Below are 22,258 nucleotides of genomic sequence, written 5' to 3' on the forward strand. Positions count from 1 at the left end.
ATGTAAGTTTGAAGTTAGTTTGGTCTATAGAATGAGACTTATCTCAAAAAAACAAAAACAAAGAACAAAACAAAACAAAAAAACAAAACAAGCCCCCCCAAACAACAAAACAAAACCAAACAAAAAAACTAAACACACACGAACAATATCTGGATAGGAAAAACTTGGGCCGGACATCAGATGTACCAACTAATGATGTTTTTCTACTGGGGTTTTGCAGAAGACACAAACGCATTCCATAAGATTGTGAGGCTCCTGTCTGTGCCCAGGGAATGTGAGGAAAACCAAGGAGACCCTGGGCCTCCCTAGAGAGCAGACGGACAGCATGTCTGGGTGGTGTCTCTCCATGAGAGTTGCTAAGCAGGCCGAGGTGGGATGGGCAGAGACTCCCAGCAAGGAAGGGAAGTAGCTCCCCAAGGCACCATACTTGGGGGTGAAAAAGTCCAAGGCTGGGGCTCCCTTCAAGATGGGACAGACGTAAAGTGTGCAAGAGGAGCAGGCCTCGTTCCTCTACCTAAATTTGAACTTGGTCAAGTTGGGTGGCGCAGATTATGGATTCTGGAACTGTGACTCCTCAAGTGGACTACCAGTTTTTGTCCTTCCAAGGGCAGAAGTCAACACTTTCCAACTCCCTAAACCCACATCAGTATTGCAACCCCAGCATGCTTAGACACCCTGGGGTAGCAGCCGTATGTTCTGAAGGTTCCTGGAGACCTTAGCGTAGCAGAGGATGTTTGGGTCTGAGTGGTGTGTTCCTTACTTCCTTACCCTCCTCTAGACTCTGAATAGGGCTGTTTGGGGACAATCTGCTCACCAGGTCTTCATAAGGAGTGACTGTAAAGACACCATTGACTCCTGGGGACCAGGGTTTCTCACGCTGCCAGACAGGAGTTGGCAGAGTGGTGCACTGACACCCTCTAGTGGCAGCATACAATCATCCCTAAGGATGGAAATGGAAGGTCCACTGCACCGCAACTCGGCAGGCAGACCATGCCGTTCACTCCTACAGAGTTCATAATGTAGTGCCTCACTTGAGCAGAGCTCGTCGAGGGCAATGCTAGACACAGCCCCCACACAGCAGCAAGTGCTCGTCGGTGCTGGAAAGCCTGTGGTGAACTTTCGCCCACTCTTCCTCTCCTACTGCTACCACAGGAAGAGGGGCCTTGGCAACTCTTAGGCCATCAGCAGGGTTTGGAGAGATGGTTGGCTCAGTTGGTGATCCCCAGAAGCCATGTAAAATGCATATACTCGCAGTCCTGGGGTTGAGGAGGTAGAGACAGGAGGATTCCTGGGATTATTGGCCAGCCAGTCTAGTCTAACATGTGAGCATCAGGCTTACAAGAGACTCTGTCTCAAAGGAGGCAGAAGGAATGCCTGAGGAATGATACCTGAGATTGTCCTCTGATCTCCGCAGGACCTACACATACAAATATAAAAGGGAGGGGAACAAAGCCAAACCTCACCTACAATGGCCCTTGCTAAATGCAATTTGTGGGTGGGGAGCCATTCTTGCAGCTGGGGTAATCTCTGGACATGGACACCTGCCTACCCTGCTACCCCAAGACCATGGATAGCTCTAAGGGCTTAGGCCCGGCCCAAAGACCCCAGTATCCCCAGTAATGGGGATCCCCCTAGGATGCACTGCTCACTGTGAAAATATACCTAGGTAGGATTGCCAAGGGTGGGGTCCTGGGCTTTGGCTACAGGGGCTGGGCCAGGGACCAGTGTCATGGCTGATCAACTGAGCACCCCGCCCCACCCCCAGTGCTCCCAGGAGAACTACTACAAGCATTAAGCCTGGAGCTACTGGGGTTCTCTGCTCTGGAGCCCCAGATCTTTGGAAATTGCAGCAACATGGGGAGGAAGGTGGTGTCTGTAGGGAGAGGACACAGACTTTGCCCCAAGGGACTTTGACTTGGGCAAGGTGCCAGCATCTGCTTGGCATTTACAGCTTTAATGATGCGGCACTCAGTCTGTTACTCGTGTCATTTCCTTGAAGGGACCGTGCCCTTCCCGAGGAACAAACGACATTCTCTCTAAAAGGCTGGAGCAAAGCGCCTGCCTGTGAGTGTTAGTTGAGTGAAGGAAGAACCAGGAAGGGTGGCGGAGGCATCTGCTGCTTCCCCCCCGCCACTCTGCTACAGTTGAGCATAGGCATGTGACTAACTGTCAGCGGGGTGTGACTGGAAGCGATATTTCTAGGACCAAACATTTAAGACCCAGGGCATAAATCCTTTACTCTTTATTTCTGCCAGGGCTACCTAGATGCCATGGGGGTGGCAGGGCTACAAACAGAACCCACCTGGACCCTTGAATCCCCGAGGAAGCAAGCTGAGGACATACGGATTCTCCGACCCTAGAGCAGTACCAGGAGAGTGTGTGAAGCCACTGAGATTTGAAGGTTTACTCTCGTGTTGTGGCTTATAAAATCCTAACACAAGGGATGATGGGAAAACCTTCAAGCCATATCCCAGAAATCACACCCCACAGAGCACAGCTAGGCTGGTAGGTGGGGACCTCTTAGCTGGGAGGCAGGGTGGGGGTGAAGGGAACAGCCTCAGTGTCGGAACTATAGAACTCCCATGATTTGAATCCTCCAGATGGTCAGCCACGCCTCTAGAAAGCCATCCTCCAGCGTCCTCTCAAGAAGGACTGGGGTTGTAATAATAATCAGGTGCATCTGGCCTGGAGTTGGGCTAGGAAGGACATATGGCCACAGTCCTCCACTGTCCTGGTCTAGGGAGGGACTCTTGCCGAGTAAGTGAGCGGGGACACTGGGCCAGGAACCATCACGCAGAGGTGAGAGGAGGTCTGGGGGTCTGAGAGGATGGACTTGCCCTGTGTATCGGAGAGGGTGTCATAGGGGAGGTGACCTCCCTGAACAAGGGGACCAGAGGGGAGAGAAAGCATGAGCTGGATGCCAGGCAGAGGGAAAGCACAGGAATGAAGGGTCGGGCAGATGGGGACAGGGCCCAGCTACACTGCAGGTAGGGTAGACTGAGCCCAGGACAGAGGCCGGGCAGGTGAGCTGGATCAGGAGACTGGAGACGATAGCTTGAGCTTCTATGAGAAGAGAGGCTGTTGAGGAGTGCAGAGCTAGAGGGGTCTTAGTGTCTCTCTTCCCTTGAGGAGTTAGTTTTTTTTGTTGTTGTTGTTCGTTTTTAATCAACTTGACAAAAGCTTATGTCATCTGGGGAAAATCCTCCATCAGACTGACCTGTGGGCAAGTCTGTGGGGGCATTTTCTTGATTGACAATTGATGTGGGAGGGCTCGGACCATTGTGGGTGGGGCCATCCCCAGGCTGGTGTGAGCAAGCCAGTAAGCAGCACCCCTCCATGGCCTCTGCATCAGTTCATGCTTTCAGGTTCCTGCTCCGACTTCCTTTGTAATGGATGGTAAGCTGCAAGCTGAAATAAACTCTTTCCTTCCCACGCTGCTTTTGGTCAGGACGTTTATCCCAGTAAGAGAAAGCACACGGGACAGTCTCAAAGAGTGAAGTCGATAGCGACTGAGGGATAGAGATAGCAACAGGTTTTTGTCTACTCTTGTGTGTACATACACATACGGACACACGCGCGCACACACACGGAGACACATGCACACATACGGACACACACACACACACGTACGTTTCCAAATGTGACAAAACCACGAACTCCAGATCTAAGAAACTCAGTAAACCCAGAGCAAGAAAGAGGGGGGAAGCAGCTCCTGCTAGCCACTCTCACTCAAGTGCCGGGGCTGTACACTGTGGACTTCCTGCCTCTCTCAGTGACAGGCTCCGAGGCAGGGCAGAGAGGACAGACCAGACACAGGACAGAGATAAGGAAGTGTGATGAATGAAAGCAAAACAGAGAAAGAGATTTGGGGTGAGAAGAGCGGGTGCCATGGTAGAGGGGTGGCAGGCCACCACTCTCCAGTCCCTTTCTGGGGGTTATGCCTCTAGCTGCCCATCTGTGGAACAGCCAGGTCCCTGCCATTTCCTCTGAAGTCTCAAATGATTGGCATCTCTCGACCTGAGCCCACTCAGCTCTTTGTCTTGGGGCTTGGACCCGTTCTGGTAAAGGACCCACACCAAGGGCAAAATCAGCCAGCACATCAGGCACCGGGGGCTGGCAGGAGAACTTCCTTTGTCAGAAGCCACATCAGACACTCTGCAGATCTGCCGCCCATGTGAGTGCGCTGCAGGACGCTCACCTGCTGCACTGCCAGGCCAAGGAACCAACTTCCAAGCTGGGGCAGTGGCCAGCACGAGTCCCCTTCATTCAAGGGACAGAGGCCTGTCCTTACGGTGTCACCAAGGTGGGCTGCCACAAACACTGTCCATGGGACAGCTGGTCCAAGGCGAGTCCCCATTCTACCTACCTGCTCCCATGGCCCAGGCAGCGCACCACCAGCTGGAGCAAGGGCCCAGCAGGAGTGCCCAGGCAGCCAGACTGAGGACCTACCTGCCAGGTTGGGAGGACCTTCTCAATGTCATTCAGGTTGATGCCATCCCCGTCTTCCAGCTTCCCTTTGCCACACCTAGATCACAAAAGACAGGAAGGTATCAGAAGTACAGTTTACCTGCACCCTTATCCTTGCCTGGCAGGAGAGGAGGGTCGGGCATGGCTTTGCTATCCCTCAAGAGTCCCACCTAAGGAAAGGGCCCCAGAGGTGGATTCCTCTAGCCCTCATGTAACATGCATTTGAAGAGACGAACCCACGGACAGCCTCCTTTCTAGGCATAGTGGCTAAGCTCCCGACCAATGAACATCCCCACATCCGCACAATTCCTGAAAATGCCAGCTCTTTTGGCCATTGCACCAAAGGAAAAAAAAAAAATCAGTGAACAGAGAGACCAAGTAACTCTCTCAGGGTCACACAGGAGGCAGGCAGGGGTTGGCAGAAACCTCAGCATAGCTTCTTTCCTTTTGTTTGTGTCCAGGCCTGTAAAACCAGCCACTGGGCTATACTGGTCTTCTGTATTCAGGGCCTCTGTGGATGGGTGAGCCTGCAGGCTGGAGAGGCTGGCCCGACGCACTCCCCAAAGCTCTAACTTTTTGTGCACATAAAGGTGCAGCTTCTAGTGGCAGACTGCAAGAGTCTGGACTCCAGCTGCATCCCGTCCTGCGGGACTCAGTGTGAATCACTTAACTTTCTCATACCTGTCTCTTCATTTGGAAAATGGGGATGATAACAGTGCCTAACATCATAACCTAGTTAGTGGATTAAAATGATAACAACATAAGTGTGTCCCCACTGCCACAGCCACTTCCACTATGACCGTGCTGTTGCGGGGCAGAGGGGCAGGTAGGGAGGAGAACAATTCAGAGCCTAGATTCAGAGGCTGGCCCAGCCTCGGGCATGTTTCTCATTTCTGAGGCTCCCGGTGGGTACCACCTCCAGCTTCAGGGTTAATGCAATTCAAATTCCAGAGGCATTTTTTTTTTCGTTTGTTTAAATATTTGCCTACCATCGCGTCTGGTTTCCTGTCAAGGGAAACCATCCAGATGTGGTTCCAGACCTTAGGGCTCTTGCTTGGTAAGAGTCGTTTGGAAACTCACCTCCTAGGGCTGTGAGCTTGACATCCACTAGGGGGCAGCATGACACAAGTGTCCCAAAAGTGGCCCGAAAAGCCCGGGGACCCAGACAGAAAGAAACCTGGCAGGCCACACTAGCAAAGACTTGGGGGGGAAGAAAACAAGGATCAGAACTTGGTCTCTATTAGACCTTCTTTTCTTCATCAGGCATGTCAATGCCAAGCTGGGGGTCTAGCCTGGCACTTAGGTTCAACAAGCAGGGGAAATGGTAGGAGATAGCCCCATGGAACTGTGGCCAAAGGCAGTGCTGCAGGAACACAGTGGGGCAGGGTGCAGAGCCAATGGGCAGAGGGTAGGAAGGAGGACTGTCTGAGAGAATGGGGAAGAAGGTCCCAGGACAGTGAGTGGGAGGCGCAGTAAAGCCACGAGTTCAAATCCGTTATGCTAAAAGCTGGGGTTCAGGCTGCATTTTGCTGGAGAGCAAGGTATGTGTGGAGGGGAGAGGGTGCCGGAGGAGTACCTGGCATAGTCCAGGCTTAGGCAGGTGGACATGGAGCAGAGGAGGCATGAGGAGGTGACAGGTATAAGTTGAGACAAGAAAGCTCAGGCCCACAGTGGGGAGGCAGAGAAAGCCCTGGACCATGTGGCCATCTTGGGACTAATCAATCTGCCTGACAGTGATGCGCTGGTCCTTTGAAAGCACCCACTGTGCACCATGAACAGGCCATAGATGTTGAAGTAGATACTGGGGAACTGGGCCCACTAGAATGGCTGACCCCACCCTCCACGACCTCAAGTGGGTAAAACATGCCTGGGAACTGAACTCTCAGATGGAGCTGGGCGAGGAGCCCGGGACAGATGGATTCCATTGAACAAGTATGGGTCTGGCCTTTGCTTCTCACATTAGCAATCTGAGATCCGCAGTGGGCAGCGCACAGGGGCCAGCTCTGACCCCTAGCCTGCCCGATCGGGGCCAAACTTCCTGTAAACCTGCAGGTGTGGCAGGCAGATGGTGGCTGCAGACCAGCTGAGTCACTGCTGCCAGTGGGGTTGCCAAGGCAACGGCCCGCTCCAGTTCTGTCCCTCTATGGAAACACGGGCTGTGGGAAGCCTTGGCAACCTGTGTGTGAGGGAGGCTGCAGTGGCTGGACACGTGGACTCCCTCCTTCTTCACCAGGCGAGGCTAAGGGGGCAGGGATCCTATCCTAGCCACAAGGTGGCCACAGGGCACTGCCCATGAACACTGAGTGGCAGGATGGGTCTAGGGCTGGGTGCCCACCCCTAGAAAGTCGAGCCAGCTTCTGCTGCGTGGTGATCTTAGTGAAGGAAGCAGGGCCCACAGCTGGTGACCAGGGGTGGCCTGGTCCTCTGGCTTTAGACAGGACAGTGATGCTCGGCAGAGAACAATCACTCCTGTGCGACCGCTAGTCACTTCCTCCAAGCAACCTGCTCGTGATAAGGCTGCTCATCTCAGTGAGGGAAGCTGACCGGTGCATTCCCTACTCAGCCTAAGGTGTCACTATCACCTAGATTTCCCGAGGCTTAGTTTTCTCACTGGTATCACAGGACATGCTGCTCCCAGGGGACACTGGAGGGACTGGAGCTACCCAGGAGATATCTCTGAAGTACTCCTTAGGTACTCCAGAGGGCCCCATTTTCAGCTCATTTTGTGGGTATTTTACTTAACCCTTTCTGAAAACCATTTCTCTTGCTTCTAAAATGGGGTGAGACCATCACCTCTCCCAGGTTCCTGGCTCAGTACCCCCACAGGGAGACCTGTGTGACTAAGAGGAAGGGCCTCTAAGGGTGGCAGGGGGCAGAGCAGCTGCCTGAGGCCCCTGAGCATTACAGTAAGACATCCCATAATGTCAGTTATTTTAGGGGGAGGGTAACCGGGAGACAGGAGTGGGCAGCAAGAATTGGAGGAAAAGCAAAGAAAACAGTAACGATAAAAATGACCCCCAAAGTGGGAAGCAAGTGAGGCTGAGGATGGGAAAAGTTGGAACTCCTTTATGCTGCTAATGAGAATGTAAAAAGCATCTTTGGGAACACTTTATATTTCCTGAAAAAGTGACACACAGTTCCTGTGTGACCGAGCAATCCCACAAGCAGGGACTTAGACACATATGTGCACAGGAATGGAATGTCCCGAGCAGAAGTTTTCTTAAAAGCGCAAAGGAGAGAGCCCAAATATTCACTAATAGATGAATGTGTAAACTAATAGAATAGCTGATGCCATGGATCATTATTCAGCTACAAAAAGGAACGGCCCATTTCACTGATGCTTGTGAACAAACCTTGAAACACTGGAGGGCAACAGAGAGAAAGGGACACAACGATTCCATTTCCACAATACTCAGGAAAACGAATTCACAGACACAGACAGCAGAGAGGTGGTTGTCTGGGGCTGAGGGTGGGGTCTGGACATGAAGGTGTGACTAGGAGCAACCACATTGTCCTGGGGCGACAGAACACAGGTGATTGCAGAACATTGTAAACACGCTCAATGTCGCTGAACGGCGTGGTTGAAAGTGGTTGATTTTTTTTTTATCATGACATGAATTTTATCTCTATAAAAAACGACTTTAAAAAAAAAAAAAAAACTAAAATGAAGCAACACTGTTTGTCCCACACCTATATCTGACTGGGACCACACAAGCGTCCTGAGGGCAGCCCAGGCCCTGAGACTACCTTTTAAAAGTGAGGCAATACTTGTTCCTGGAGCCAACGAGGGTGAGACAGGCCAGGATGAAGGCTACTCTGAGACCGGTTCCCAAAACGGGGCTCCTGAACAGACAGGCAGCGTCAGCATCTCCCCGGGAGCTTGTGTAAAGTCCAAATCTCCAGCCTACTGGATGTGGCTAACTCTTCGACACTGAGGCACCACAGAGTCGTCTAGACAGCGGAAGCCCGAGAGCCTTGAACTCAATGTCCAGAAGAATCACAGCACACCTCATAATGTTTTAAGGGCGTTTACAGTTTTGAATGGAGCCTCCATTCACAGCTCTCCTTGGCTTGTCTGCACACAGCTGCAAGCTGTCCACTAATCCCAGGTTGGACATGGCTGGGAGGGAAGGAACCCCAGACCTCCTGAAGGCGAGCCTCGGGGTGGGTCCTTTTCTGCTGTTCATGTAAGTCTCCCAGATGCCCCAGTTGGAGACCTGCCAGCTACTTACCAAGAGACATGCAGTGTCGCACAGGAGCTGGGCAGATGGGCTGGTGGGGAGGACAGAGGGATTCTCTAGAAAAGCCAGTGAACCTGCGGTCCTAGGGCTGGGAGGGAAGAGCACCTGGGACAGGGATTCACCCCATTTCTCCTGTGCAGTGGAACAAGCCCTGTCCCTACACCTCCTTCCCCTCCCTGTGAGAGGCCCTCCGGGGTGTCCTTACCCATCTCTGTCAATATGTGGCAGGGACTGCTTGGGTGTGTGGCGGACCTTCCGATGGAACTGGGTGAAGTCCAGCTTTTCCGGCTGCAGGTCCCAGGTGGCACCACTAAAGAGGGGGGGAGGGAGAAGACACGTGTAAGACAGGAGGCTCAGTGGGTGGGGAGAGGAGGGCACCCACCCCTGAGGGCAGCGGCCTGTTTAGACCCATCTGGAATGGAAAGGAAGGTGTCAGGCCTTCGCCTTTCAGTTCTGTTGTGGGAAACTTCATGCTCCCCAGACACGCATGTGGACTGGCTGCCCCTCTGCAGGGGTCCCCACGATAGCCCAGCTTGTTTCATGCCTACATTTAAGAAGGGCTGGAAAGAGGAAAAGGACAGAAATCTGTCACCAGAACACACAACGGTGCTCTGGAGAGGGTGAGCAGAGGTGGGGAGGCAGGGCCCGGCTCCCCAGTTCCCACCCTAAGAGCCTTGCCATGCTGGAGAGAGTCTATACTCGGGCCAGACAGGCCTGCAGTGTGCCCAGAGTTGGGCAGCTCAGGGGATGGGGCAGAGATGACTAAAGACTGGCCCGAGGACACTACCTGACAAGGGTGGTAAGTACCACAACCAGGGTCTGCCCCTTGTCCTGAGGAGTCCTGCCTAATGCCAAGCACCATCAGGAGCCTTCTACGGTCTGAACCAGTCAGCCCTCCTTTCGTGTGTGTTGCTGAGGAGCAAACCTCACGTGTGCCTTGCAGACACTCTACCACTGAGCTACAGAGCCCAGTTTCCCCTTTTCTGTAGACTGTCACGTGCTAAGGGTGGGGGTCTACATCTCAGCTTCTGTGCCCCTTCTTCCTTCCACGCTGCCAGCCTCCGCAGCCAGCCTCCCCGTCACTCCCCTGCTCTCTCCCTCCCCTTCAGTCTTCCTGTCTTCCTTTTGCCCTTCGCCTCTTCCTTTCTTGGATGCTCTCTCGTTCTTCTCCGTGTTAGTGGACCCCCTCCCCTACACCCCTATTTCTCTGTTTCCCTACTGAACCTGCCCCATAAGCCCTGAAGCGGCAGGAGGCCCTGGCCAGCACTGGACACCACAGAGAAAGAAGGAAGTTACCTGAAGGAATCAAAGGTGTTGGCAGCCCAGATATCTGTGCCCAGCATGTCTAGAGAGTTGTCTTTGTTTCCATTCTGGAAGAGACAAGGTGAGGCGCTGGCATTACTGTCTGGGCCAGGACACTGAAAACAACTGGGTAGAGGCCCACCCTAGGTCTAAGCCTGAGAGGGCTGCAGGGCCCTCTTTGCCACCTAAGGCCAGCCAGCCTGCATGGGTGGAGCCAGGAGTGAGCCACCTAAGAGAGTGTCCCAGCAGGAGCATCAGGGGGTCCAGGGGACCACTGCAGACCTCCTCCCTCACACAGACCCTCACTGGGATGGTGTTCCACAGAGGCGTGCATTCAGGAGCCGGCATGCCTGCATCTCTGCTGCCGAAGCTTGTGGTCCCTTCTCAACGCCTCAGTACCCAGCAGGCACTCTGTATGACTGTATGGGCCTTCATCATCACTGCCTGCCTGACGACAATGGTTTCTCCCTGGCCGTGGGATCCAAAAAAGCCAGGCATGCTGAAGCATCCATGTAGGAGTGAGCTTTTTAAATATTTAAGCATTGCCTCCTGAGAAGCCCCACAGACCAAGGCTGCCCCAGCAACTGCAATTCTTATGTTTCACCACTGCAGGCTGCAGCCTTGGAGGCCTCCTACATGACTCACCCTGTAGACAGAACACGCTTTACTTGGTGCTGTTTCTATGATTTGGTGTCACTGCCCTCTGGGTGCTGATCACCCCCAACAAAACCCTCCAACCTTTAACTTTATTCTGGTGCCCTTCATCAGTTCCCCCCAACCTTACCTAGTGTTCAATATCATGCAGGTCTGAGACACAGGAACTCATCCCTACGTGTAAACCAGTGTTTACATCAGAAATGTTTACAGATGTCCCTAGGCGTGACCACACGAGAATACAGCAGCACCTTCACCATTGTGCTGAGGGGAGCCACCCACATGCCTGCCGACAGCTGGCCACCCAGAACAGCTGCTATGTTCACAGCCTGGAATGTCACCCAGCAGTGAGACCAAACAAACAAAAGCAACACGTGACTGTACAAGCAAACCCCACGGACATGGTGGAGAAAGGAACACAGACAAGAGAGTACTGGCCATGTCATGTGACTTACGGAGTTTTAGGACAGAAAAACTAAGCTGGGGCTACAGAACTCATATGCAAGGGGACACCAAAGAAACCCGACCAAATGTCCTATTTGGTCTGGATGTTCAGTTTGTGAAAATCTGCTGAACTGGACAACAGGACACTTGGCTTGTCTTTAGGTGTGCTGTGACTCGTTCTTAGTTGCCTGGTGCTGTCCCGGCCTTCATTCTCGGGTCCTCTCTGCAGGACCAACCTACTGATCATCCATGAAGACTAGTCCATCCCAGGACCCACCATGACTCAGAGCCACTAGCTCCCCTGGAAAGGGGCGTGACCATAGGTACCTCAGCCGCTCCTGACACCACACAGAGGAGGAGGAGCCATGAGCCCTGCCCACAAAGCTGGTGTGTGACCCATACTCAGTGACAGTGCAGCATGACCTGGGCTGTGATTTGGGCACCAAAGCAAAGGCACTGTCACAACGCTGTGACTAACGCCTTGTGCCGTGACAAAACCATGACTAGGACGTTGCTAGGTAACAAGAAATTTTTTTTACTACCATCTTATGGGCCCAGTGTGGTACATGCAGTCTGCTGCTGGCTGAAACTTCATTATGTAGTCCATGATTGTATATGCATACATACTACATACAATGTACATATAGATACCACACACATCCCACATAAATATGCCATACTATCATATATACATATCACATACACCATATACTTATACATCACATGCAACACACACACACATACATCCCACATACAGGCTATATATACACAAACTACACATGTCAAACATACTACAGATATGTTATATATATTGTGCTGGCTAGTTTTATGTCTATTTGATACAAAGCTAGAGTCATCAGAGAGAAGAGAGCCTCCATAAGATCCAGCTGTAGGCAAGCCTATAAAGCATTTTCTTAATTAGTAATTGATAGGGAGGGTCTAGTCCATGGTGGGTGGTGCCATCCCTGAGCTGGTGGTCCTGGGTTCTATAAGAAAACAGGCTAAGCAAGCCATGAAGAGCAAGTCAGTAAGCAGTTCCCCTCCATGGCCTCTGCATCTGCTCCTGCCTCCAGGATCCTACCCTGTTTGAGTTCCTGTCCTGACTTCCTTTGATGATGAACAGTGATGTGGAAGTGTAAGTTAAATAAACCCTTTCCTCCCCAACTTGCTTCAGTCATGGTGTTTCATCATAACAATAGTAACCCTAACTAAGACATATATACACAACAACATATCACTATATATTCACACCACACACACCATGCATATTATATACCACACATACACACACTATACATATACACATACTATACATATATGTACCACATACACATACATACCACATACTATTCATATATATGCCACATACACCATACATATATAACCCACACACCATTCATATATATACCACATATACCCACATACACTATATATATACATATACACATACCATATACACCATATATATATATACTACACACTACACCATATGTATACCCATCATACACCATATGTATACACACTACACACACCATACATAGATGCACATACACATACATCATCTGTTCATAGCCCTCTTAATACTCACAGACGTCAGAGAAGTGCAAAGTGGTAGAGGCTGCAGACAGACTCCACCTGCTACCTGAGTTCTGGAACATCATACTGGGAACAGCTGCCCCACCCTACTGCTGTAGAATATTATTTTAAGATGTGTTACATTTGTTTATGCTGTGGAACATTTATTTAATGATGCGAAGATATGTTGCATTTTTTATGTTGCATTTGTTTAACTCTGTGAAGCTGTGTTACTGTGCCTGTGTAAAACACCTGATGGTCTAATAAAGAGCTGAATGGCCAATAGTAAGGCAGGAGCAAGGATGGGGAGGTGCTGGCAGGCAGAGAGAATATATAGAGGGAGAAATCTGGGAGGAAAGGAGAAAGAGCAAGAGAAAAAGAAGGAGTATGCCAGGGGCCAGCCACCCAGCCACACAACCCGCAACAGAGTAAGAAAGAAAGGTATACAGGAGTAGACAAAGGTGAAAGCCCAGAGGTAAAAGGTAAATGGGATAATTTAAAGTTAAGAAACACTGGCAAGAAATAAGCCAAGCTAAGGCTAGGCATACATAAGAAAGAATAAGACTCCATGTGATTTATTTGGGAGCTGGATGGTGGGCTCCCTAAAGTGTTAAAGACCAAAAGAACAAAAACAACCAACTACACCCTACCCCAGGACTTGCACAGAGAAGTGACTGTCACACTAGGAACAGAGAGGCAGGTCCCAGGGTCAGGCTCATCCCAGCATCTCTCCATCTTCTCATGTCCAACCCTCTAGGCTCCCAGAAATCTCCATTTCCCCCGTTGCCACATGGGTAATAGGAAGGGACATTGTGTGGCTTGGACTTCATCCTGTTTGTGGTAGCTTGGAGGTCATACTGGGTTGAAGAATGCATGGAACTGTTTTCCTCTCTGCCATAGAGTGCTCTTCCCAGACTCAAACACAGGGAACACTTCCTCCAACAACCCTTCCTGCACAGGTCTCTTCCTCCTGGTGAGTCTAGCTCAATATGCATCTTTCCTGTGGCTCTGTGGGACCTTTAGACACTACATAGAACAGCAGTGCATACCAGTGTGGGAGCTGATCCCTTCCTGAATGTTCTCTAGCACGGTTCCCTGGGGTGCTCTAGAAAGATTAAACCCCTGGCTTTCAGATGCCAGTGTACATCAGAATAGCTCTGGAGGGCAGTGTTGGTAGTTCAAATGCAGTCCAGCTGGAATGGTGCAGAACATGCCTTTAGAAACATAGTCCTCCCCCTGCAGTGGTGGCACACACTTTTAATCCCAGTGCTTGGGAGGCAGAGGCAGGCAGATCTCTGAGTCTGAGGCCAGCCTGGTCTACAGAGTGAGTTCCAGGATAGCCAGGACTACATAGAGAAACCCTGTCTTGAAAAACCAAAGGGAAGGAAAAACAAAAATAAACAAAACATAGTTTGGGGTGGAATAGACAAAAAGGCTCCTTATCAAATATATGGAAAATGCAGAGTTAACAAATTAGGGAAAAAAATCAACATGTAGTAGATTATTAGAAGTGCAAGGCGTGAAAGAGTGTGCACAGGAGAGCAAGGCAGTGAGAGCAGTGGGCTGCCACAGCGCTAGTTGTCTTTGAATACCCAGCGTGTGGCAAGTTTTGGTGATGTGTGTGTATTGGGGGAGGGGAGTGATGACAGTTCCAGGCTATGCATTTGGAGATTAGGTGGAGCCTAGCTGAACAGGGCACAGGACGTCAGGAGGAGCCTCCCACGATCAGGGATGTTGATGATAACGCTCTAACTAGAGAGCTGGGGATGTGCCTATTGGATTTACCCAGCATATCTGCTGCAGCAGGTTGCATGGAGAAGCGGGGGCTGCCCTCGGCCATACCCTCGGCCCTGGATGACCAAGTGTTGTGCTGCCAGTTAGCCAGAAGCTGGCTGAACAGGCCCTGGTTCCAAGCACCAGAGAGAAATACAAGGAGCAGTCTGGTGGCTTAGCACCGCACAGTGTCTCATCCCATACTGTTCTTGACATAGAATGTGACCCCACAGCTTCCACAGTGGATCTTCTCACTTCTCAGGCCCAGAGTTGCCAGGGGCTGACAGGATGTCCCCAGCCTCCTGTACAGCCCACACAAGTGCATTAACATAGATTTAAGTTCTGGGTGGACACAGGGGCCTGACACTGCAGTCCCTGCCCCCCATAGGGGGTCACAGGAACGGAAAGAACAATTTGTGGTGGCACATCGCTAAGATCCATGAGATGACATGTCTGGTACCTAAACTGCCAACTTTGGGCTAGCCACATCTTCAGCTGGAAGTATGATTTCAGGGATGTAAGTAGAGAAGCCAGACTCCAGCCAAGTCACTCTGGCCTCGTGGACACCAGTTTTTCCATCTGTCACTAGAGCAGGTAGACTAGATGGGCAATTCCTGAGGGAGCAAGGCATCAGGACAAAGGAGAGATGCTAGTTGATGTAGGTTTCATAAGCATGACCCTAATGTCACCACCTAGGCCAAATGCAGAACTTTTCGGGCCACTAAAGCAGGCTTTTGAGGGTGACTTGGATGTGAATAAAGGGGACCCATGTGGAGGGAGGAGAGGAGACCAGGTCCAAAGACAGTCACCCTACATACCCTGCCCCCTCACATGCATGCACACATACACCACACACACACACACACACACACACACACACACACACACACACACACACACACACGAGACCATCACCATTTAGCACCAAGGACAGTGCCCAGGTGCTAGTGCAGAAGGACCAGGCACGTTTAATCCCTTGCAACAGAGATGCCTTTGAGACTGGAGAAGCGCGGGAGCAGAGAACAGGGCTGAGTTCAGGGGAAGGAACATCTACTCCTTTCACTTGGGGGCTTCTTGTCTGTCTGTCCATCTCTCCATGCTCCTTTTCTACTCAAATTAAAACCACACAGGGCAGGGAGACGTGGAGACAAGCTGAAGCCTGTGGCCCAGTTATCCCTCCTAAGCCAGCTTCCCACCATCTTTGGATATGCGACTGAGGCTCTAAGTGGGCTGTGCTATGATATGTCTGCTCTAGGCTGAGCCATGTTGCAGGCCATTCCTGGCGGGCGACCTGGTAGGCCTCTATTGAAATAGTAGGGCCCCACAATTGTCATGGTCCCACAGAAGGCTCCCAGCAGAGGGGGTTAATAGTCTGCACCCCAACACTATCCCACCCTCCAAGACACCTTCTTGAATAGGGAGGCCTTCCTTAACAACTCCACCCTGGTCCGAGTCTCTCCTGGTGGTACCAGACTCAAAACATGGAAGGCTGGGCCAGAAATGGAGATCTCAGGGCCAGGGACTACTTAGAGCAGGTGTGCAGGGGGTAGGTGGGGGGGGGGGGGGGGGGGAGTGGTGTCATGCGTCTTCTCCACCACTTTGAGAATTGCCACTTGCCTTGGTCACTCTGAAGGAGAACAACAGCATCGCATTGTGGATTCAGTTTGCCTTTCCCCAATGGCTAGCAATGCTGAAATGCCACAGAAGATTCTGAAGAGGCAGGGCTCTATACTTAAAAGGCTAAGCGGTATTTAAACAGCTGTTTGACCTTGTAAGAAAAAGATATTGTAATGGACTTGTAGGAAATAATACAAACAGACTCCAGCTTCCCTCTGCAGGGAAACTCATGAAAGTGTGAGTCGGTGTTTCCTTCAAGATACTGACACTGATCCAGCCAGGGCACATGGCATTTCCATTATGGCAGGGCTTCCTCTATGGCCCCCTTTCTGGCCATACCCATCTCTATCCTTGCCTCTACTCCCTCTCTATCCTCTAGCCACAACTACCTGTTCTGCATGTCCACATGACAGAAATAGAATCATGGATTATTCCCCTTTAAGGAACCGGATTTTCCCACACAGCATCACCTGGAGATTCACCTGGGGTGTTGTGGCCACAGGCTACTCCTTCCCACTGGCAAGCACCACATCATATCTGACTATTCACCCACTGAAGAAAAATTGGTCTGTGTCTTAGTTGGGACAAGAATTGTTGCAACAAAACATTATGACCAGAAGCAAGCTGGGGAGGAAAGGGTTTATTCAGCTTATACTTGCACATCACAGTTTACCATCAAAGGAAGTCAGGACAGGAACTCAAGCAGGGCAGGAACCTGGAGGCAGGAGCTAATGCACAGGTCATGGAAGAATGCTGCTTACTGACTTGCTCCCCATGGCTTGCTCAGTCTGCTTTCTTATAGAACCCAGGATCACCAGCCAAGAGATGGCTGCTCCCACCATAGGCTGGCCCCTCTCCCATCAATCACTAATTAAGCAAATGCCTTACAGATGGAGCTTATGTGGAGGCATCTTCTCAACTGAGGCTCCCTCCTTCCACATGACCCTAGCTTGTGTCAGGTTGACATAGACCAGCCGGCACAGGGCGATTGCTATTTCCCACTCAGATAAAGCTTCTATAAACTTGAGGGCAGGTTTCTGTGAGAACATAAGTTTTCATTTTTCTGAGACACACACCCAGGAGTACATGTGCCAGATCACACTATTCTCAAATGTTTCATTTTCTTTCTTTAAATGAGACTGACAAACATGTAGAATGGCTGTGTTTTATATCCCTTACCATCTCTTTACAACTTCCCCCACCCCCACCCCCGGTATCCTTGGCAGCATTCGAAGCTGTGAGAGCACAGTGATGTCCCAGGGGTTGGTTTGCAATTCTTTGAGGGCCAGTGGTGGGGAAGGTCTCTTGCGTGCTCATTTCCTTTCTGCAGTTCCTTGGTGGAAATGTCTCTGCATATATTTCTCATGGGATAATTAATGAGTTCGAGAGTTCCTTCTATGTTCTAGAAGTTCTTTGTCAGATACGGGCTTTGCACACCCTCTCCCTGCCTGTGACTCATGCCTTCATCCCCTTTGTCTGGTCTTTTCCACACGGGCCTAATGTTGATGAGGCTGACTTAGCATCTCAGACTGGCATTGGTCACTGACCTTTGTCACTGCTTAGACTCTTCTGAATCTTGCTATGAGCAATGGCCTCTGATGGAAACTAGGCCACTTTCGTGTTACAAGACTGAATTCTATCTACTTCAACCTTCACGTCAGCTAGCTTGCTGAGACGCCACCTCTGCCAGGGCAAGAGGTCAGTGGGTGGGAAACCAAACTTCCAAGCAAAAGGATGCCCTGACTGTGACAAAGGGGATTTTTCAGGAATGAGGATATGTAGCTTTCAAAGACTGGACAACAGCTCATAGCCAAACAGATTGTACACCCAGATGGTGGCATGAACTGCCAATGCAAGGTCCTCTGAGCTCTTTTTCCCATGTGGTGGGTAAAAATGATAACTACTAAGCCAGGTCTAGTGGCACACACCTGCAATCCCAGTGCTCAGGAGGCTGAGGCAAGAAGATCATGAGTTCTAGACCAGTCCAGGTTTTATAGTGACACCCTAACTCAGAAAAAGGCAACTGCACCCTCCAGCACCATCAAGGTGGCCTCCAGTGGGTTGTTGGAAGTTATTAAGGTTTGGCATTTTTTGTTACACAGCATCATCTTGGCTGTACTGACTGACACAAGGCACTGACTTTAGTATAGAACAACAGAGAAAAATGTAAGACTTACAAGTACACAAAGAAGGATTAGACTGGACAGGAGTTCCAACATCTCAGCCCAGCAGACACCTCTGCATGCATCATGTTCAGCCCTTCTAGCTAATATTACCCAGCACACACCATCAACGCTCGCTGTACTTGCGTCCACCACCCCAGCATCCCAATAAAAAGTCCAACCTCATTTTTGCTAATCTTTCCTCCATCTTTCTTCCTTTCCATGTACTCATGCACTCTACCTATCCCCAAAGGAAGGGATCAATTCTCATGTCCTTCCTGGAGACCAGCAGGGCCACTCAGAATAACTGCAGTTCTTGGGTCACATCTGTTGGGGGTTACTTCAGGCACGTGTCTTAAATCCACTTTGGGTTACTGAATTTTCATTCTACGAGCAGTCAACGACACAGAAGGCTCCAGCTGCTATATGTTGGCCAAGCACACAATGTTGCTCCATAAGTACCAACTCTGCAGAGAGCAGAGGCATGGACATAGAGAGAGGTTTCTTCCTTATCCATAGAAGCGGCTTTGGCAGCCAGGTGTTCTTCTAAGACACCAAGCATACTAACGACTTTTTAATTGTCAACAAACCACATCTTTCCATGGCTGGTCAGCCAGACCAGACGGCTATGTTTGACCTTTGCCAGGGCTAGAGGACTGGAGTGTTTGATGTTTTCCTAGCTGCCATCTGCCATCCTTTGAGTCTGTCATGGTTGTACCAGCTTGCAGGTTGGCACAGAAACCCAGACTTATGCCAATGTCTTACTAGTAGAAGAGATAATTAGAATCAGTGTTACTCCAGGGTCACCTGGGGACAAGGCTCTTTCCCTCTCATAATGGGGTGTCCTACACCACACCTACCATTCCAAAGAAGGTGAGATTACAAGTCATGGGCCACACCCTGACATCATTCCTCACACTCCCCCAGATTTCCCAGGGCTTCATGAGCTGTCAGCTGTCTGATAAGGAGGTGTGCTGATCAGGTTCCCAGCAATGATTCCATAGCTTAAGAGCCACTGTCATGGGCCAGCAAGTCCTTCAGCCAGGAAGTCTTTCTCAATGTCCAAACAGAAGCGCTGCTGCTTTCTACATGTTCATTTCCTTCATTGGCACGTGTGAGCAGATGGGGCGGACGTCTCCAGCCTGCACGTGGACAACGTCTCTGAGTGCAGAGCCACTAGTCTCCCCTTTCATATGTCATCCTCTCAAGCTGTCACCATGTGTTTCCTACTGCAGTGACAGTCAGGACATGTCCCATCGTCCTCACCCAAGGACTAGGCTGCTGGTAGCAGCCTCTTGGAAAGAGGAACCGGGGTGGCAAATTGCCAGATAGAGCTGAATCCTGGTTCCTGGCAGCTGGTTGGCTCCTTTAAAAAAAAATCTGAACTCCTTTCCTCCTGCTTCTTGAGATGCCTGCTACCCTGACTTGCATGAAAGCATCCAGAGAGGGTAAGGTGTTGTTTTGCAATAGCTGAAATAACCAAAGAATGAGAACATTGGCTGCTGTAGGGAAATAATCTGCATGGCTAATCCTCGTGGGTACCACCCACCCCTGGGCCTCCAGTTCGGGATCAGGCAATGCCATACTAGCCTCTTGGGCGGAAGGCAAGACCACTCCATCTCCTCCATCATCATCTGCATCCCTGGTACCAGTGGCCCAAGTGTGGCAGTCAAAGGAACAGCTGGCTCTTAGAAGCAATTGTCCCCATGGGTGAGCATGGGTTTTTAGAGCAACCCTGTCATCCTAACCCCAGAAAGCTCACAGACTCTATGAGGCCGAAGGAAAGGGTCCTGGCTAGGGAATGCCTGCAAAGCCCGAGTCTTGGCCAGTGCATGTGAGGCCCCATGCCAGGGAGTGCTGAGATGTGGGGACAGTAGCACCTCCTTTCTTAGGGTTACTGAGGGGGCAGGTGGGAACAGAAAACAGCTTGACTGTGACATGAGTTAGTGTGAGGGTGTCTGTCTAAATAGAAGGGTACAGTAAGAAAGAGTTTGGATGTGCTAACAGGAGAAGATGTTCATGGGTACCGGTGGGGCACAGAGGTGGTAGAAGATGCCATGGGTCATGGAAGAAAACCACACCCAAGAATGGCAGGCCCACGGAGAGGAATCTGGGGCCAGTCTGACCTTCTTGAACCGTTAGACTGTTCCTCCATACTCACCTGAGCTAGGGGAAGGAGAGAAACGGACTTCCATCCTGCGACTGCTGTCCCGTGTCACCCAGCACCCCGACTCTACACATCAAGCCTTTTGTGACTGACACAAGGTGCTGCCAGCCACTCTTGCCTCCCCGTGCAGGGTACTGTGGCACTTGGCGCCACGACAGCCTTCTGTCAAGAAGTGCTCTCTCCAAGGCCCTGTGTAGCCCACACAACTCTCCCCATGGCCCCATGGACATGTGTACCTGAGCTCGGAGCTCACTTCCACCTGGGTCTTGGCCTTCTCCTGGTGAGTGAGGTCCCTGAAGGAGGAACCATGGCTCCACCCTAGACCCCTGACTACACTTCCTTGGCTCTGAGCAGTTTTCATATGTGCTTCAACCCAGTGCAGCAAGCCAAGCCTCCCCTGCTCTCCAGCAAAGTCACTGCCAGACCTCACCCCAACTTCAAGGTATAGGGCCATGTGGTTGGTGCTCATTGTGTGTGGGTGTGTCCTAGATTCTCCTGTACTTCCTCCTCCTGAGATGGCTGGAAAGGCCCACGGGTCAGGTGGGAACAATGATGCTGTTATTACTGCCAGCTATATCCGGGAAGTAGGTGGGCTAATGCTCAGATTGTCACCTCAAGCGCAAGGTTCCTGCCCCACAGTGAGCCTGCCAAGAACGCATTTCAGTTTCTTCTCTATGCCCAGTTATACTTCATTCCGAAGAAAGCTGCCACCCGGGAGACTGCCCAGTCACTCCCCAAAGCAGGGCCTGTGGTCAGCTGGACCTCACAGTGTATGCAAGGTGCTTAGGTAGTGAAGAGCCACACATGACTCCACTGGGGGACAGTCATCCCACAAAGCCCCACCCCACCACATTGCCTAGTCCGACCCCTTCACCTAGTCTAAGTGGATAAACAGTGGAGCAAGAAGAGCTTGGGGAGACCAGGGTCAGGGGGATGGGGAGGGGGTGGGAGAAGGGCCCTTTCTCAGCCTCTGGAGAGCCTGTCTGAAGGGACTGTATAAGAAGGCAAGGGCAGGGAGAGGGCACTCAGGAAAAAGTAATAAACCAGAGAGAATGAAGGACCCTACCCTGGAAAATTCCAGAACTAGACATCTACTGATCAAGAAATACACAGTTCTTGTTGTCCGGCTCCCCCTCCCTGCTTGGAGCCACATCCAAGCCTATATGTGCTAGAAGAGTCTGGGATGACAAGAGAAACTGGGTGGGGTCCCCCACCAAGGAGACAGCTGGAAGAGATGCCCTTCCAAGTGCATGAGCTGCAACAGGGCAGGCAGACACACCCTGTAGATACTGGGCAGTCAAGAGGCCTGGTGTATGGTGCACAGTCCAGCCTGGACAAGCCCCCTTCTCTGTGTTCCCCATTTTACTCATCCACAAATGGGAGAGAAGTGTCAAAAGGACCCTCAGAAGCTACCCAGAATCCTCTGTTTTCACCTGAGGAAGAAGGACTTGGCCACCAAGCAGCAGATCAGTAACCAGAATCTAGGCTCCTGCCCCTAGCCTGTCACAGAGCTATGTCTCCACAGTTTAATATACATGGATGGAAAGGCCATAATGAAATAAAAAACTCTGTATGATTAACGTAAAAATTAAAAAAGGATTAGTTTCATGTTGATTAGTTTCATGTCAACTTGACACCAGCTAGAGTCATTTGGGAAGAGGGACTCTCAATTGAGAAAATGTCTTCATAAGACTGGCCTATAGGCAAGTCTGCTGGGCATTTTCTTGATTAATGATTGATGTGGGAAGGCCCAGTCTACTGTGGGCAGTGCCAGTTCTGGGCATGTGATCCTGAGTTGTATGAGAAAGTAGGCTGAGCAAGCCAACGAAGAGCATTCCTCTATGATTTCTGCTTTG

The 22,258-nt window shown here is 50.9% G+C and overlaps 1 protein-coding gene across 4 annotated transcripts in view; it reads right to left on the reverse strand.

The window, feature by feature from the left end:
- Nucleotides 1-22,258, reverse strand: part of Ctif (cap binding complex dependent translation initiation factor) — a 262,595-nt gene that overhangs the window by 166,783 nt on the left and 73,554 nt on the right. For all 4 annotated transcript variants that reach the window (XM_036205046.1, XM_036205048.1, XM_036205045.1 and 1 more), the window contains exons 4-6: nt 10,005-10,078; nt 8,914-9,018; nt 4,450-4,525 (exon numbers count right to left, since the gene is read on the reverse strand). In XM_036205046.1, the coding sequence (XP_036060939.1) occupies nt 4,450-4,525; nt 8,914-9,018; nt 10,005-10,078 (255 nt within the window). The remainder of the gene's footprint in view (nt 1-4,449; nt 4,526-8,913; nt 9,019-10,004; nt 10,079-22,258) is intronic.

This window comes from Onychomys torridus, chromosome 13, assembly GCF_903995425.1.
Source record: "Onychomys torridus chromosome 13, mOncTor1.1, whole genome shotgun sequence".
Taxonomy (NCBI): domain Eukaryota; kingdom Metazoa; phylum Chordata; class Mammalia; order Rodentia; family Cricetidae; genus Onychomys; species Onychomys torridus.